At 46.2% G+C, this 15,374-nt stretch overlaps 1 protein-coding gene across 7 annotated transcripts in view; it reads left to right on the top strand.

The window, feature by feature from the left end:
- The window catches only part of PTPRU (protein tyrosine phosphatase receptor type U), a 287,012-nt gene that overhangs the window by 148,364 nt on the left and 123,274 nt on the right, over positions 1 to 15,374 (top strand). For all 7 annotated transcript variants that reach the window (XM_063954511.1, XM_063954504.1, XM_063954501.1 and 4 more), the window contains exon 3: positions 11,219 to 11,490. In XM_063954511.1, coding sequence (XP_063810581.1) covers positions 11,219 to 11,490 — 272 coding nt within the window. The remainder of the gene's footprint in view (positions 1 to 11,218; positions 11,491 to 15,374) is intronic.

Here is a 15,374-nt window from a genome sequence, read left to right as displayed (position 1 = left end):
CTCTTTATAGTATCAATCAGAAATGATATTAAGCAATAAATTTAATTCTTCACATAAAATGAAATTGGCATTCAAACACTGCAAGGCTTTAAAAACAAAATATGTTCTGATCCGTCAACATGTAAGGTGATTCCAGACAGGAAAATAGCTACATATAATACTACTTCCGTCTGCCTTGGATCAGTACAAAGCAAGTTTGTATTAATAAGACCCTAATGGGTCAATTAGTGTGAGAAAAGATCCACTCACTGAGTTCACGATGCTGATAGTGCCGGCTACACGTATTTTATACAAGTATATCGCAAGTGGCCACAGTGTTGATTATTTACTGTTACATATAGCCAGTGCCGTAACTAGACATTTTAGCGCTGTGTGCAAGAAACCGCATCGGCACCCCCCCCCCCCTTACATATGCAAAATATATAGGGCGTGGCTTTGTGTGAAAGGGGCGTGGTCACAGAGCTCCCTTTGACACATTACGGCAGGCAGAGCCCCCTTTTACACTTAAAGAAAGGTAGAGTCACCTTTTACACACTACGGCAGCAGAGTCCTCCTTTTTACACATTACAGTAGTCAGAGTCCCGTTTTTACACATTAGGCAGGCAGTCCCCCTTTTTTACACATTACAGAAGCAGAGTCCCCCTTTTTAGACATTAGGCAGGCAGTTTGCCCCTTTTTACACATTTGGCAGGTGAGGACCACGCTGGGGGAGGGCTAGGGTTAGAGCAGGTGAGAGGAACGCTGGGGGAGGGCTAGGGTTAGAGCAGGTGAGTGGAACGCGGGGGGAGATTTAGGGATAGAGCGAGTGAGAGTAACGCAGGGGGAGGTTTAGGGAGAGAGCGAGTGAGAGGAACGCGGGGGGAGGATTATGGAGAGAGCGAGTGAGAGGAACGCGGGGGGAGGATTAGGGAGAGAGCGAGTGAGAGGAACGCGGGGGGAGGATTAGGGAGAGAGCGAGTGAGAGGAACGCGGGGGGAGGATTAGGGAGAGAGCGAGTGAGAGGAACGCGGGGGGAGGATTAGGGAGAGAGCGAGTGAGAGGAACGCGGGGGGAGGATTAGGGAGAGAGCGAGTGAGAGGAACGCGGGGGGAGGATTAGGGAGAGAGCGAGTGAGAGGAACGCGGGGGGAGGATTAGGGAGAGAGCGAGTGAGAGGAACGCGGGGGGGGGAGGATTAGGGAGAGAGCGAGTGAGAGGAACGCGGGGGAAGGATTAGGGAGAGAGCGAGTGAGAGGAACACGGGGGGAGGATTAGGGAGAGAGTGAGTGAGAGTAACGCGGGGGGAGGATTAGGGAGAGAGCGAGTGAGAGGAACACGGGGGGAGGATTAGGGAGAGAGCGAGTGAGAGGAATGTGGGGGGAGGATTAGGGAGAGCGAGTGAGAGGAACACGGGGGGAGGATTAGGGAGAGAGCGAGTGAGAGGAACGTGGGGGGAGGATTAGGGAGAGAGCGAGTGAGAGGAACGTGGGGGGAGGATTAGGGAGAGAGCGAGTGAGAGGAACACGGGGGGAGGATTAGGGAGAGAGCGAGTGAGAGGAACGTGGGGGGAGGATTAGGAAGAGAGCGAGTGAGAGGAACGTGGGGGGAGGATTAGGAAGAGAGCGAGTGAGAGGAACGCGGGGGGAGGATTAGGAAGAGAGCGAGTGAGAGGAACGTGGGGGGAGATGGGAGATGTTGACGGATCAGAACATATTTTGTGTTTATAGCCTTGCAGTGTTTTGGATGACAATTTCATTTTATGTGAAGAATTAATAAAAGTTAAGTCTTAAATTTATTGCTTAATATCATTTCTGATTGATACTACAAAGAGTGCGCCCAAACAAGAGTCGTCTTTTTCTTCTCCATGTACATATACCCTCTGACTGAGGGCGCACCGCCAAACGGACATATAAAGTAAACTCACTTACTAATATAAATCGTCCACTTTTGGTCTTCTTACCTATTGTACCCTAATTTACCTAGGCCAGTTCAGAATCATAACTTCTCATACTTCCTGTAATCTTCACTGTATAATAACTATGCTTTCTCATACGTCCTAGAGGATGCTGGGGTCACTTCAAGAACCATGGGGTATAGACGGGATCCGCAGGAGACATGGGCACTTTAAGACTTTCAAATGGTGTGACCTGGCTCCTCCCTCTATGCCCCTCCTCCAGACTGCAGTTTAGATCTGTGCCCAGGCAGACTGGATGCACTCTGAGGAGCTCTACTGAGTTTCTCTGAAAATACTTTATTGTTAGGTTTTTTATTTTCAGGGGGGCTGCTGGCAACAGTCTCCCTGCTTCGTGGGACTTAAGGGAGAGAAGTCAGACCTACTTCTAGTGAGTTTTAAGGCTCTGCTTCTATGGCTACAGGACACCATTAGCTTCTGAGGGTTTGGAACACTAGGTACGTCTAGGAGTTCATTCCCTGAGCCCGCCGTCACCCCCCTTGCAGAGCCAGAAGTCAGAAGACAGGTGAGTAGAAGAAGAAAAGAAGACTTCAGTGATGGCTTCTGAGGTACCGCACAGCGAGCGCGCTGCGCGCCATGCTCCCACACACACAGCTGCACTGTAGGGTGCAGGGCGGGGGGGGGGGGGGGGTTGGGTTGGGGGGGAGCGGCGCCCTGGGCAGCATGTAAATCCTCATATGTGACTGGAAAAGAGTGGTATGAGTGCCTGGGCACTAAATCCTGACCCCCGCCAGTGTAAATATAATGAAAAATAGCGGGCTAAAGCGTGCCATTAAGGGGAGCTCTCATCAGTGCCATTTTCTCTCCACAGAGTTGTTGAGACGCTGGTCCTTCCTCACACATAACAGAGTGAAAAACGGGGGGGGGGGGGGGGGGGGCACAGTTGATTTGGTGCAATATAAGTTAGTTATAAAAGCACTACAGGTCTGAGGTATTATATAAAGGTTTTCAGAATTGGGATTGAGCTGGGTTGTGAGCTGGCGAACTATATCTGTGTCTCCCTGACAGACTTTACTGTGGGTCTGTCCCCTATATGCCCGGTGTGTCGGTGGGTGTTTGGTACATGTGTGTCGGCATGTCTGAGTGATCTTCTCACAAACGGCTGTGGGAGTGACCCTGTCGGCACCGCCGACTCCTGTTGGGGCTTGGTACATGTATGTCAACATGTCGGTGGCTGAATATTTTTTCCCAAGAGGAAAATATAGTAGGGACACAGTCATGTGGGGGTGGCCCTGTGGGCACCACTAATATCTGACTGGGTAAAAATTGGCATGATAATGTGATGCATACCAGAAAGGCTCTATATATGTATGTATGTATGTATGTATGTATGTATGTATATATATATATATAATATGTATGTGTATATATATATATATATATATATTAGAAACAAATCAGGAGAGCGCACTGGTAAATGTAAAATCATTCACTTTATATAGAAAAAAGCAATATCCACATACATTGCAGTTAAAACTTCCAAGCTCCGTGAAGTTCATACGACCAACAGGATTGTGCTCAATCGAGCTGGAACTGTCTCGTCGGCTCCGGACCCGGCGGGTGACGTCACAACGTCCTCAGCAGTTAGCCACACTCAACGCGTTTCGACCAATCACAGTCTTCGTCAGGGGATGTGGTTGATATGCACAGGCACGATGTTATATACCCGTTCCGATTCAAAACAGCTGTTGCTAATTATTTGTACTCTTTAGTACTGTAATCAATATGATATTCTTGGTGATATTTTTAAATTACGGTTCTTGTGTATATGTTAGTAGTGTTTTTAAAGTATATATATTATTAAAATGAATTGCTATTGATAAAGATAATTCGTAACTTTGTGAAGTGAGAAGTGTCAATCTCATTCTCTGCTTTTGAATGAACAGCTGGGACTAATTGTGGCTACTAGCAGACAGCTAGACTATGGGAGACCTGCCCTTAGTAATTAAACCTCTCTGGATATTCGTAATATAATAAATTATTAATTAAAGGATGTGCAGTAAATGGGATAGACAACTCTTGCTGAAAAGCCTGCATGGATAATCTGTTTTTTGGAAAAAAAGTTATTTTTCCTTTTGTTATAACCTGATCTAATCGTCAAATGTAAATGCAGTACTAAAGAGTACAAATAATTAGCAACAGCTGTTTAGAATTGGAACGGGTATATAACATCGTGCCTGTGCATATCAACCACATCCCCTGACGAAGACTGTGATTGGTCGAAACGCGTTGGATGTGGCTAACTGCTGAGGACGTTGTGACGTCACCCGCCGGGTCCGGAGCCGACGAGACAGTTCCAGCTCGATTGAGCACAATCCTGTTGGTCGTATGAACTTCACGGAGCTTGGAAGTTTTAACTGCAATGTATGTGGATATTGCTTTTTTCTATATAAAGTGAATGATTTTACATTTACCACTGCGCTCTCCTGATTTGTTTCTAGTACCAATACCGTTCGCTCCCTGGCTGGGAGCTGGATTGAGCAGCATTGGAACAGTTATCTTAAAGAGACTCTGGAAACACGGATATGCAGCGCAGGGATTGAACCTTGTTGTTTCATATATATATATATATATATATATATATATATATATATATAGGTATGGATAACCCGACACTCCACTCGGTATCAAAAGCAACTTGCTGCGGTGCCTTCCCAATAAGAGATACTAGATCCCAAGTAGACAGCAAAAGTTTCACGGGCGGCACTCGAGCAGACTCAGCAACTGTATTAAATCAAGTCATTTATTGTAGCCACATATACAATAAATGACTTGATTTAATACCGTTGCTGAGTCTGCTCGAGTGCCGCCCGTGAAACTTTTGCTATATATATATATATATATATATATATATATATATAGACATCCAACAATGAACGGCACTCAGAGACAATAAATATGAAAAAAATTATATTCCAGATGGTCAACGTTTCGGGGAGCAAGTCCCCGTCGTCAGGACAAATATACAGCAGGATCACAAGAATAATACCATCACTTACCCTCCTAAATACCCAAGTGGTCCTATCGCCGCCATCCGTTCCGTGCGTGCCCGCAGCTCTCACCGCTTCCGCGTGCGTCATCAAACATCCGCTTCCGGCACCAGCTGTCTCCATGGGAACCACCGATTGCGGTTCACCTCGTCCCCGGCTGCGGTCCATCAGCAGGAAGAGACGCCGGCCGTACTCACAGTGGAGGCAGGGCTATAAACACAGAGGACAGACAATGCCATAAGACTGCATACATAAACATGTAAAGAAACAAAAAACACAAACAAAAACAAAAAAAGAGGGAAGCTGTCACATGTATCCCAAAAAGACATCCCCTATACATACATAAAAAGAAAAAGTTACACAAGCATGTTCCAATTAATTTTTTAATTTAAACCCCCCGGGGCACAGGTACCCAGTCTCAGGATCCATTTAGTTTCTTTAACTAGAAGAGACTTAGCACGATCACCGCCCCTTAGACTAAGGGGCACGTGATCAATAATAAAATACCGGAGAGACTCTAACGTATGGCCAGCACATTTGAAGTGTTTAGCTACCGGTTGGTCAATTAATTTACCCTCAAGAGTAAGTTTAATCGCTGATCTGTGGGCCGCCATCCTTTCAGAGAACTTACGGGTGGTTTGGCCAATATACATTAACCCACGAGGGCAGATGATAATATATACAACAAACACAGATGAACAGGTTAACACAAACCTTATATCATATGTTTTGTTGCAGTGGGGATGTTTAAAGGATTTACAGTTCAGCATCAACTTACACGTAGCACAGCCACTACAATGGTAGCATCCATCAGGTTTATAGTAAACATTGGGGGGTCTGGCAATACCCATACCAGTGATGTCAGTTCTGACTATTCTATCTTTGATGTTACGGCCACGACGGAACGACATCAAGGGGGTAGTGTGATGGAACACTTTGAGCTCAGGGTCCGACGACACATATCTTGAGGGTAAATTAATTGACCAACCGGTAGCTAAACACTTCAAATGTGCTGGCCATACGTTAGAGTCTCTCCGGTATTTTATTATTGATCACGTGCCCCTTAGTCTAAGGGGCGGTGATCGTGCTAAGTCTCTTCTAGTTAAAGAAACTAAATGGATCCTGAGACTGGGTACCTGTGCCCCGGGGGGTTTAAATGAAAAAATTAATTGGAACATGCTTGTGTAACTTTTTCTTTTTATGTATGTATAGGGGATGTCTTTTTGGGATACATGTGACAGCTTCCCTCTTTTTTTGTTTTTGTTTGTGTTTTTTGTTTCTTTACATGTTTATGTATGCAGTCTTATGGCATTGTCTGTCCTCTGTGTTTATAGCCCTGCCTCCACTGTGAGTACGGCCGGCGTCTCTTCCTGCTGATGGACCGCAGCCGGGGACGAGGTGAACCGCAATCGGAGGTTCCCATGGAGACAGCTGGTGCCGGAAGCGGATGTTTGATGACGCACGCGGAAGCGGTGAGAGCTGCGGGCGCGCACGGAACGGATGGCGACGATAGGACCACTTGGGTATTTAGGAGGGTAAGTGATGGTGTTATTCTTGTGATTCTGCTGTATATTTGTCCTGACGACGGGGACTTGCTCCCCGAAACGTTGACCATCTGGAATATAATTTTTTTTCATATTTATTGTCTCTGAGTGCCGTTCATTGTTGGATGTCTGCATATTGATCGGTTCTGGCACCTGAGCATCAGTGACTTTGTTGGTGGAGTGCCGGCTGCTACTGGATGTGTATGTGTATATATATATATATATATATATAGTAAGGTTGCAAAAATCTGTGTCTCAGACACAGGCGTAGAAATGTCTATGGAGGTTCATAGCTATATTTCCCTCAGACCTCTGGGGGTCGCAAACAAGATTATTTTGCCCAGTTATTACTCCCTGATATCGACACGGATACAGTTTCCTATGTCGAACATAATGTTTCCTGATTAGATCCACACAAAAAAAAGAGAGCATTCAGTATATGATTAGTGCAAATTAAGGACGTATTAAGGTCACTGAGGACCCTGCTGTTTCTGACAAAAGGGTCTATATATGGGTATATATATATATATATATATATATATATATATATAAATTTATAATGAAAGCTGAGGTAACATTCCTCCTTCTCATGTGCTGAGCGCTCTGTGTGAGAAAGTCTAGGTCAGCCCTGACAAGATGGTTTCAAATCCTCAAGTGGATTCCGATTGTTTATTCTTTTCCCACCGTGGACAGAATAAAGTGGGAGTCACCCCCTGTTCTGCACGGGGCCCTGTCACAAATCCAGCAGATCGTATGCAGGAAGATACGTTATTTTCTGGTTATGTGTCCACGCGTACGTTGGATAGACCTGCCATTACATGCACATGGGGGAGTAGTAGTAGTATTCAAAAATTGGTCGGATGCTTTGTCATCCAATATAGATACCCTCCTTACGTTGGGTCATATCAAGAACACTGCAGCATACTTTCGTGCGACTGCAAGGGATATAGGACTATTGGGTTCACAGGCCAATTCCATGGCGGTCTCGGTTAGAAAGGCGTTGAGGATTCACCAATGTAATGCTAATGCTGACTCCAAGAAGAAATAGAGTCTCTGCCCTATGAAGGTGAAGCCTGGTTTGGTGACGGCCTAGTTAATTTGATCTCGACAGCTGACGCTGGTAAGTCTACCTTCTTGCCCTATGTTCCCTCACAACGGATGATGACGCATCATTGTCGGATGCAGTCATCTCGGCCCAATAGATACAGATTCCCTTTTCTTTGCAGATAGAGGAGGGAGAAAAGGGAAGAGGTCCACAACCTCTTCAAAATCACAGGAGCAGACATCAGCCTCTGTTCTGCCACATCCACCGCATGACGCTGGGACTCTCTTGCGGGAGTCCACACCGGTGGGGCCATGTCTAAAAACTCTTCAGTCAGTCCTGGAACGGACCTGGACCCGTGCGTTTTACGAATAGTGTCACAAGGGTACATACTGGAGTTTCCAGACGTTTCACCTAACCAATTTTTCAAATTAGAGATTCTCCTCCGGACGGGGAGGTAGTATGCGAAACAATACTAAGGTTGTATTAGGATCAGGTCATTGACCTGGTTTCCCCCTGTCACAACAGGGAGAAGGTTTTTAATCAAGCCTCTTCGTGGTCCCGAAACCAGACGGCTCGGTCAGACCAATCCTAAATCTGAAATCCCTCATTATCTACTTAAAGAAATTCAAATCCAAGATGGAATCTCTCAGGGCAGTGATCTCCAATCTGAAAAAAAAAAAATATATTCCATGGTCTCAGTAGACACAAAGAACCTCCGCATTAGGCTTGCCTGAGGTTTGCAATTCAGGGATGTCATTACCGATTTCAGACGTTGCCGTGGGTCTGTCCACGGCTCCAAGGATTTTCACCAGGCTGATGGTGGTAATGATGCTCCTCCGTCGCTAGTAAGGAGTCACAGTTATCCCGTACTGGGATGGTCCCCTGATAACGGCGAGTTCAAGGAACCAGTTGGTGCAAACGTTGCACTCTCCCTGACAGTTCTTCAACAACAGGGTTAGCTCCTGAACTTGCCAGAATCACTGTTGGTCCCAACGACGCGGTTGTCTGTTTTGGGAATAATACTAGACACAGAACTTCAAGGAGTTTTGTTCTTCCAGTGGAAAAGGCTCTGGAGATCCAGAGTCTAATCAAACAAATTCCGTGACCAGCAAGAGTGTCATTTTATCAATACATTTGGTTGCTGGAAAAGATGGTTGCGGCCTACGAGGCCACTCAATTTGGCAGGTTCCATGCCAGGGTGTTCCAGGGGGACCTGTTGGACAAGGGGTCCGGGTTCCACCTACACTTACACCGGAGGATAATCCTGTCTTCCAAGACCAGAATCTCACTCCTGTGGTGGCTGCGCAGTTCTCACCTCCTAGAGGGGTGCAGGGTCGGGATCCAGGACTGGATCCTAGTGACCACGGATGCAAGCCTCCGAGGCTGGGGGCAGTCACTCAAGAGGAAAATTTCTAAGGAAGATGGTCAAGTTAGGAAACTGATCACCACATTAACGGTCTAGAGTTAAGGTCCGTTCACAACGATTTTCTACAATGAAAAACAGAACAGCAATGGCAGAGGCCGCAAGGATTTTCCGCGGGGCGGAAAAAAATACAAGCGTTTTGTCAGTAATGTTCGTTCCAGGAGTGGACGACTGGGAAGCAGACTTCCTCAGCAGACGATCTCCATCCAGGAGAGGGGAGACCTCTTCCAAGTAGTCTTCGAAGACATGTCGTTGGTATTTCCTCAAGTAGGAATGATGGCATCTCGTCTCAACAAGAAGCTTCAGAATTCCAGGTCAAGGGACCCTCAAACAGAAACAGTGAAGGCACTGGTGACACCGTGGGTGTTTTCAGTCGGTATAGTTATACCCTACGTTTTCTCTCGTTCCAAAAGTTCTGGGTTCATAAAAAGGAAATTCGGGCGAGCCTCATGGTCCCAGACTGGCCAAGGAGAGCTTGGTATCCAGATCTCAGGAATTACTCATAGGAGATCCCTGGCCTTTTCCTTTGCGCAAGGACCTGTGGCGGCAGGGGCCATGCGTGTATTAGGACTTACCGCGGCTACGTTTGACGACATGGCGGTTGAGAGCCAGATCTTAGTCCGTAAGGGTATTCCCACGGAAGTAGTTCCCACACTTATTCGGATTAGAAAAGGGGTAACGTCTAAACATTACTACCGTTTTGGAGAAAATAAGTTTCTTGGTGTGAATCCAAGAAGACGCCTACGGTAGAGTTTTCAGCAATCAAAATCGGCCTTATCGGTTTTCTTTCAGAATCAATTGGAATCCCTTTCAGAAGTTCGGACTGTCGTGAAGGGAGTGTTGCACATCCAACCTCCATTTGTGCCCCAGGGGCACCAGGGGATCTTAATGGGGTGTTGCAGTTCCTTCAATCACATTGGTTTGAACCTTTACGTAAGGCGGAGTGAAACTTCTCACTGGTAAAGTGGTCGTCAGGTTAGCCTTGGCATATACAAGGCGAGTGTCTGAGTTAGCGGTCTGGCCTCACAAGAGACCTTATTTGATCTTCCATGAAGATAGAGCAGAGTTGGAAACTCGTCAATAATTTCTACCGAAGGTGGTTTCTTCTTTCCACATATACCAACCTATGGTGGTGCCTGTGGCTATGGACGCCTTCGCTGAATCGAAGTCTCTGCATGTGGTCAGAGTTTTTGAAAATTTATGGCGCCAGGACGGCTTAGTTTAGGAACACAGCCTCTGTTTGTCCTGTTTGCTCCCAGCAAGATTGGGTGTCCTGCTTCCAAGCAGACTGTTGCGCGCTGGATCTGTGGTACGATTCAGCATGCTCATCTCACGGCATGATTGCCGTTACGGAAACAGGTGAAGGCCCATTCTACTAGAAAGGTGGGCTGGTCCGGGGCGGTTGACCGGGGAGCTGAGCAGCTATTTAGCAAAAACTTGGGCTATGTTTTACAGCTTTAATACCTTGGCCAAGGTTGACCTCACGTTTGGTCATTCGGTACTGCAGAGTCGTCCGCACTCTCCTGCCCATTCTAGAGCTTTGGTATAACCCCATGGTTCTTGAAGTGACCCCAGCATCCTCTAGGACGTATGAGAAAATAGGATTTTAATACCTACCGGTAAATCCTTTTCTCTTAGTCCGTAGAGGATGCTGGGCGCCCGTCCCAGTGCGTACTGTATCTGCAGTTATTGGTTGTAGTTACACACAGGTTGTGTTACGTTTTTTTGTCAGCATATTGCTGCAAATTCTTCATTCTGTTGGCTTGTGTTCTGTTGAATACCACGTTCTGCGACATGCTTGAGGTGTGAGATGGTAAGATGCTCACCGTGGTTTAACAATAAATCCTTTCCTCGAAATGTCTGCCTCCCTGGGCACAGTTCCTTAAACTGGAGTCTGGAGGAGGGGCATAGAGGGAGGAGCCAGGTCACACCATTTGAAAGTCTTAAAGTGCCCATGTCTCCTGCGGATCCCGTCTATACCCCATGGTTCTTGAAGTGACCCCAGCATCCTCTACGGACTAAGAGAAAAGGATTTACCGGTAGGTATTAAAATCCTATTTTCTGTCATTCTCACTATATAATGACTGTGCTTCTCGTCATTCTCACTGTATAATGACTGTGCTTAATGCCATCATCCTCACTGTATGACTGTGCTTCCCATCATCCTTACTGTATAATGACTGTGCTTACCGTTAATGTCACTTTATAGTGACTGTGCTTCACAGCATCTTCCTCACTTTTTCAGTCCTCTACTTTCCCTATACAGGTTCCTACCTCTTGGTAAACTCTACGGAACATGCTGCAGGAAAGCGGGCTCAGCTCCTCTTTCAGCCACTAAGTGAAAATGATACACACTGCTTGCAATTTAGTTATCTTTTGCATAGCAGAGACGCCCGAGGTCCAGGCTCTTTGCGGGCTTATGTGCGAGTGAATGGAGGCCCCTTAGGCACAGCAGTTTGGGAAGTGTCGGGACCACGAGGAAAGCAGTGGCAACAAGCAGAGCTTGCTGTCAGCACTTTTTGGCCTAGTGAATACCAGGTAACAACTGTACATGTTTTCATACTGTATTCCTTTTCTCTATGGAGCCATTTTTGGGGTTTGTTAGGTTTTGCAGGGAGCCATGCTTTTATTAAACTACAGATTTTTATTCATATTAACTTGCCATATACTGTAATGTTTACTTAGCATGCTGCTGTAAGTTTTAAGACGTTGACTTTCTATCCAGCTATGCAGAAATGGTTTAAGATGTTCTGGAATCCTGGGCCGTACGTACGCCTTGGGCTCTGCCTCACAAATGAGTGGCAATTACATTTCAAATAATTATCAGTCTCACAAAATATAGAAATTCTGCGCTCCACTGTTAGGAAAAATAAGAATGTGGTGATAAAAGCTCCACCTGATAAATAACAATGTAATGATAAAGTTTCACGTGGTGGTGGCAACTAATACATACCAGTCCTAATGGTCTCACTCAGAGACAACTTTATTCTTCTCATTCTCATAGAAGGGGAGAAAAAAATGAGGGTATTAATATACTGGATAGTAGGGAGGCCAATCCCGGGATCGGCGGGATCCTTGGATTTGGGCCCAAAAAGGCCGGGAATTGAATTCCGGGATTGGAGCCTCCAATCCCGGGATTCACGGGATTACATTGCGCATGTGCGGGAGGGTGGATGTAAGTAATACTACTTACTAACATTAGGTGGGCGGCAGCCATGGACAAGCTGAACTTCAAATGTAGCGCCGGCCACCAGCCAATCAGAGCTGGCGGAGCGGCAGCCAATCAGGCAAGCTGCCGCAGCAGCGGCAGCCAATCAGGAGCAACTGCTGCGGCCGCTTCCCTGATTGGCTGCCGGTCCGCCAGCTCTGGTTGGCTGGCGGCCAGCGCTTCATTTGAAATGCCGCCGCGTTCATTGTGTCCATGGTTGCCGCCCGCCTAATAGTAAGTAATAGTACTTACACCCACCCTCCCTTCCTCCGTGCAGTCAGTGCTCCCTACAGCCTTCCTCCCTCCTGCGCCGCGACCTACACCCACCCTCCCTCTGTGCAGTCAGTGCTCCCTACAGCCTTCCTTCCTCCCGCGCCGCTACCAACCCTCCCTGCCGCGACCTACACCCTCCCTCCCTTCCTCCCGCACCGCTACCTACACCCTCCCTTCCTCCCGCACCGCTACCTACACCATCCCTACCTCCTGCACCGCTACCTACACCCTCCCTCCAGCGCTGCTCCCTACAACATTCACTGATCCCTACTGCAATCCCGGGAATCCCGGGATTGACCGTTTTTCAATCCCGAATCCCGGGATTGAAAAAACGGCCCGGGATTGGCCTCCCTACTGGATAGGCTTAGCTTATTTCATAAATCAACTGCAAAATATGCAGTGGAAGTACTAACAAAACTCCCAGGTATAGGGTCACCAGCTATTCAAACCCACAGTCACCACGTGTGTCTGTATTCACACAGTTACTTACATGATAGGTATTTCTATAATTTTAATTATCAGTGTAATAGAGCCACTGACGGTCACTAACACATTGGGGCTCTCCTGAGGCACTCCAGAGTCCGCTTTCACAGCACTATACCTTTTCAATACAGAGAGACAGGGGTCTATTCACAAAGCAGTGAAAAGGGTGGAGAAGTGGGCCAGTAGAGACGTTGCCCATGGCAACCAATCAGCACTGAAGTAACATTTAGAATTTGCATACTATACAATTGTACGGAGCAGCTCATTGTTTGCTACAAGTTCACTGCTCCACTCTTTTCACTTCTTCGTGAATAGACGAGACACATAGAGAAGTGTTCTGAAGCAATAAGCAACACAGTATAAATAAAAAAGAAATAAATATTGAAGTATATAAATCCCAGGCATTTGCTCCTATTATAATCATCACAGTGATGATCTATACTGTAGGCCTAATTTGTAGCAGTTGTGAAGAAACCATACTGTTCTACAGTGTCCCTGAGTTTATAACACTACTAAAAAACATGAGCTATCCTGAGATTTTTTTGTTGGCTCTGAATTTACAACAAAAGTGAGATTCCATATGATGCTGAACCTAGTACATGACTGCATGATTGTGTTAGACTATTTTTTTTTTGTCTGTTTTCGGTAAACCTGAAATTATCTGACTTTACTACACAAATAATGGTATTACTCTTGTAAATACAAGCCTTATAATAAGGGATGTGATCATTTGTAATCTGAATAGTGAGGACATTACTTCAGCATTCCTTAGTAAATTGTGGGGAGGATGTAATAGGGTGTAAGAATCAGAAAGAGAGAGATTTTGTGAGAGTCCTCTGGTGGTGGTGGTTGTTGTTGTTGTTGTTGTTGTTTTTAAAGTGGCAATCATTTACTTGGCAAAACCAGGTGGATTTTGCCATGTAAGTGATTGCAACTTTAAAAACAAAAACAAACAACAGGAGAATTCTCACAAAGGGGTATTCAATTGAGGTTGGATCCATTCCGACATGCATTTGTCGGAATGGATCTGACAAGGGCTATTCAATGCCCATCTCAATTCGACTTTAAAAAAGTTGAATTGAGATGAGGGACCGGAGAGAGCCGCCGGCAGACGGGGGACAGCAGCGCTGCAGGAGGATGTGGCACAACCGCCAGACCTCACGGCAGCGTCCACCCGGCTCCAGCAAGCGGGATCTCACTTGCTGGAGCAGGGTGGACGCTGCCGTGAGCGGTGGCTGTGCCACATCCTCCTGCACCGCTGTGCTGTAGCGCTGCTGTCCCCTGTCTGCCCGCAGCTCTCCCCCATCTTTCCGCGGCTCTCCCCTCCTCTCCTCCTCTCAGGTCCCTCATCTCAGTTCGACTTCTTTTTAAGTCGAACTGAGATGGTCGGAAACAGGGCCAAAACCTGTCGAATTTGGCCCCGTTTCCCTCAGAAGCACGTGATTCGGCAGCTATACCGCCAATTCATATACTATTCGACAAGTCGAATTCCCCGACTTGTTGAATAAAAATGCTGGGGACTGAATAGGTCGGAACCCCTTCCAACCTGAAAAAGTCGAAAACGGACGTCTTTTCGACAAGACGGCAGTTTCGACCTTAATTGAATATACCCCAAAATATTTCACTTTCTGATTCTCTAACCCTATTACATTACCCACCTAATTACAGACTGTAGAGATACTATTTGTCACCTTTCAGTTACACTTGGCTTGCATTCTTGTGGCGTTATGATAGTCCATAAACTCCTCTATGACTGCTCTATGATATGAGATCAACATCGCTGCGATAATTGGTGAGGGCGGCGATGTATGTTTATACATCCCGCCCTGAGTGTCTTATTCCCTTATTCCCACTGCGCGTCTTATTTACATTGGTAAAACAACTGGTAGGGACATAAGTACTGAGCTAGATTGCACTGGTCAATTTGATGTTCAGCATTCCTACACCTGTGTGTGTATGCGCCTGAAACCATGCAAGGCTATTATGCAGCACCCGTGGTTCATTCCAAGGCACTAGAGACGCTTTAACAACACAGGAATTTATTTTAAGCTTGCACAAAGTCGCAGATGAAGTACAACAGAACTTGGGCCCAGATTTATAAAGCCTTGGAGAGTGATAAATAGCACAGTGACAATCAGCTCCTAGTTTCCATGTCACAGGCTGTGTTTGAAAAATGGCAGTTTGGAGCTGGTTGGCTGGTCATTTATCAATGTGCTATTTATCACTCTCCAAGGCTTGATAAATCTGGGCCCAAGTTCTGTTGTACTTCATCTGCGACTTTGTACATGCTTAAAATAAATTCCTGTGTTAAAGCGTCTCTAATACACTGTGAGTGGTGTTTCTCTGTATCTGCGATGCAAATAAGACACAAAATGGAAAGAAATAGTTGCTATACTACACAGCATATTGAGGCTTGCGTCTAAATGTAATAGCCTCCGAGTGCCGGAGGAACAGGACT

The sequence above is a fragment of the Pseudophryne corroboree genome, chromosome 2 (assembly GCF_028390025.1).
Source record: "Pseudophryne corroboree isolate aPseCor3 chromosome 2, aPseCor3.hap2, whole genome shotgun sequence".
Lineage (NCBI taxonomy): Eukaryota > Metazoa > Chordata > Amphibia > Anura > Myobatrachidae > Pseudophryne > Pseudophryne corroboree.
Note: the sequence above shows the minus strand (reverse complement) of the source record. Positions and strands in the feature narration are given on the sequence as shown.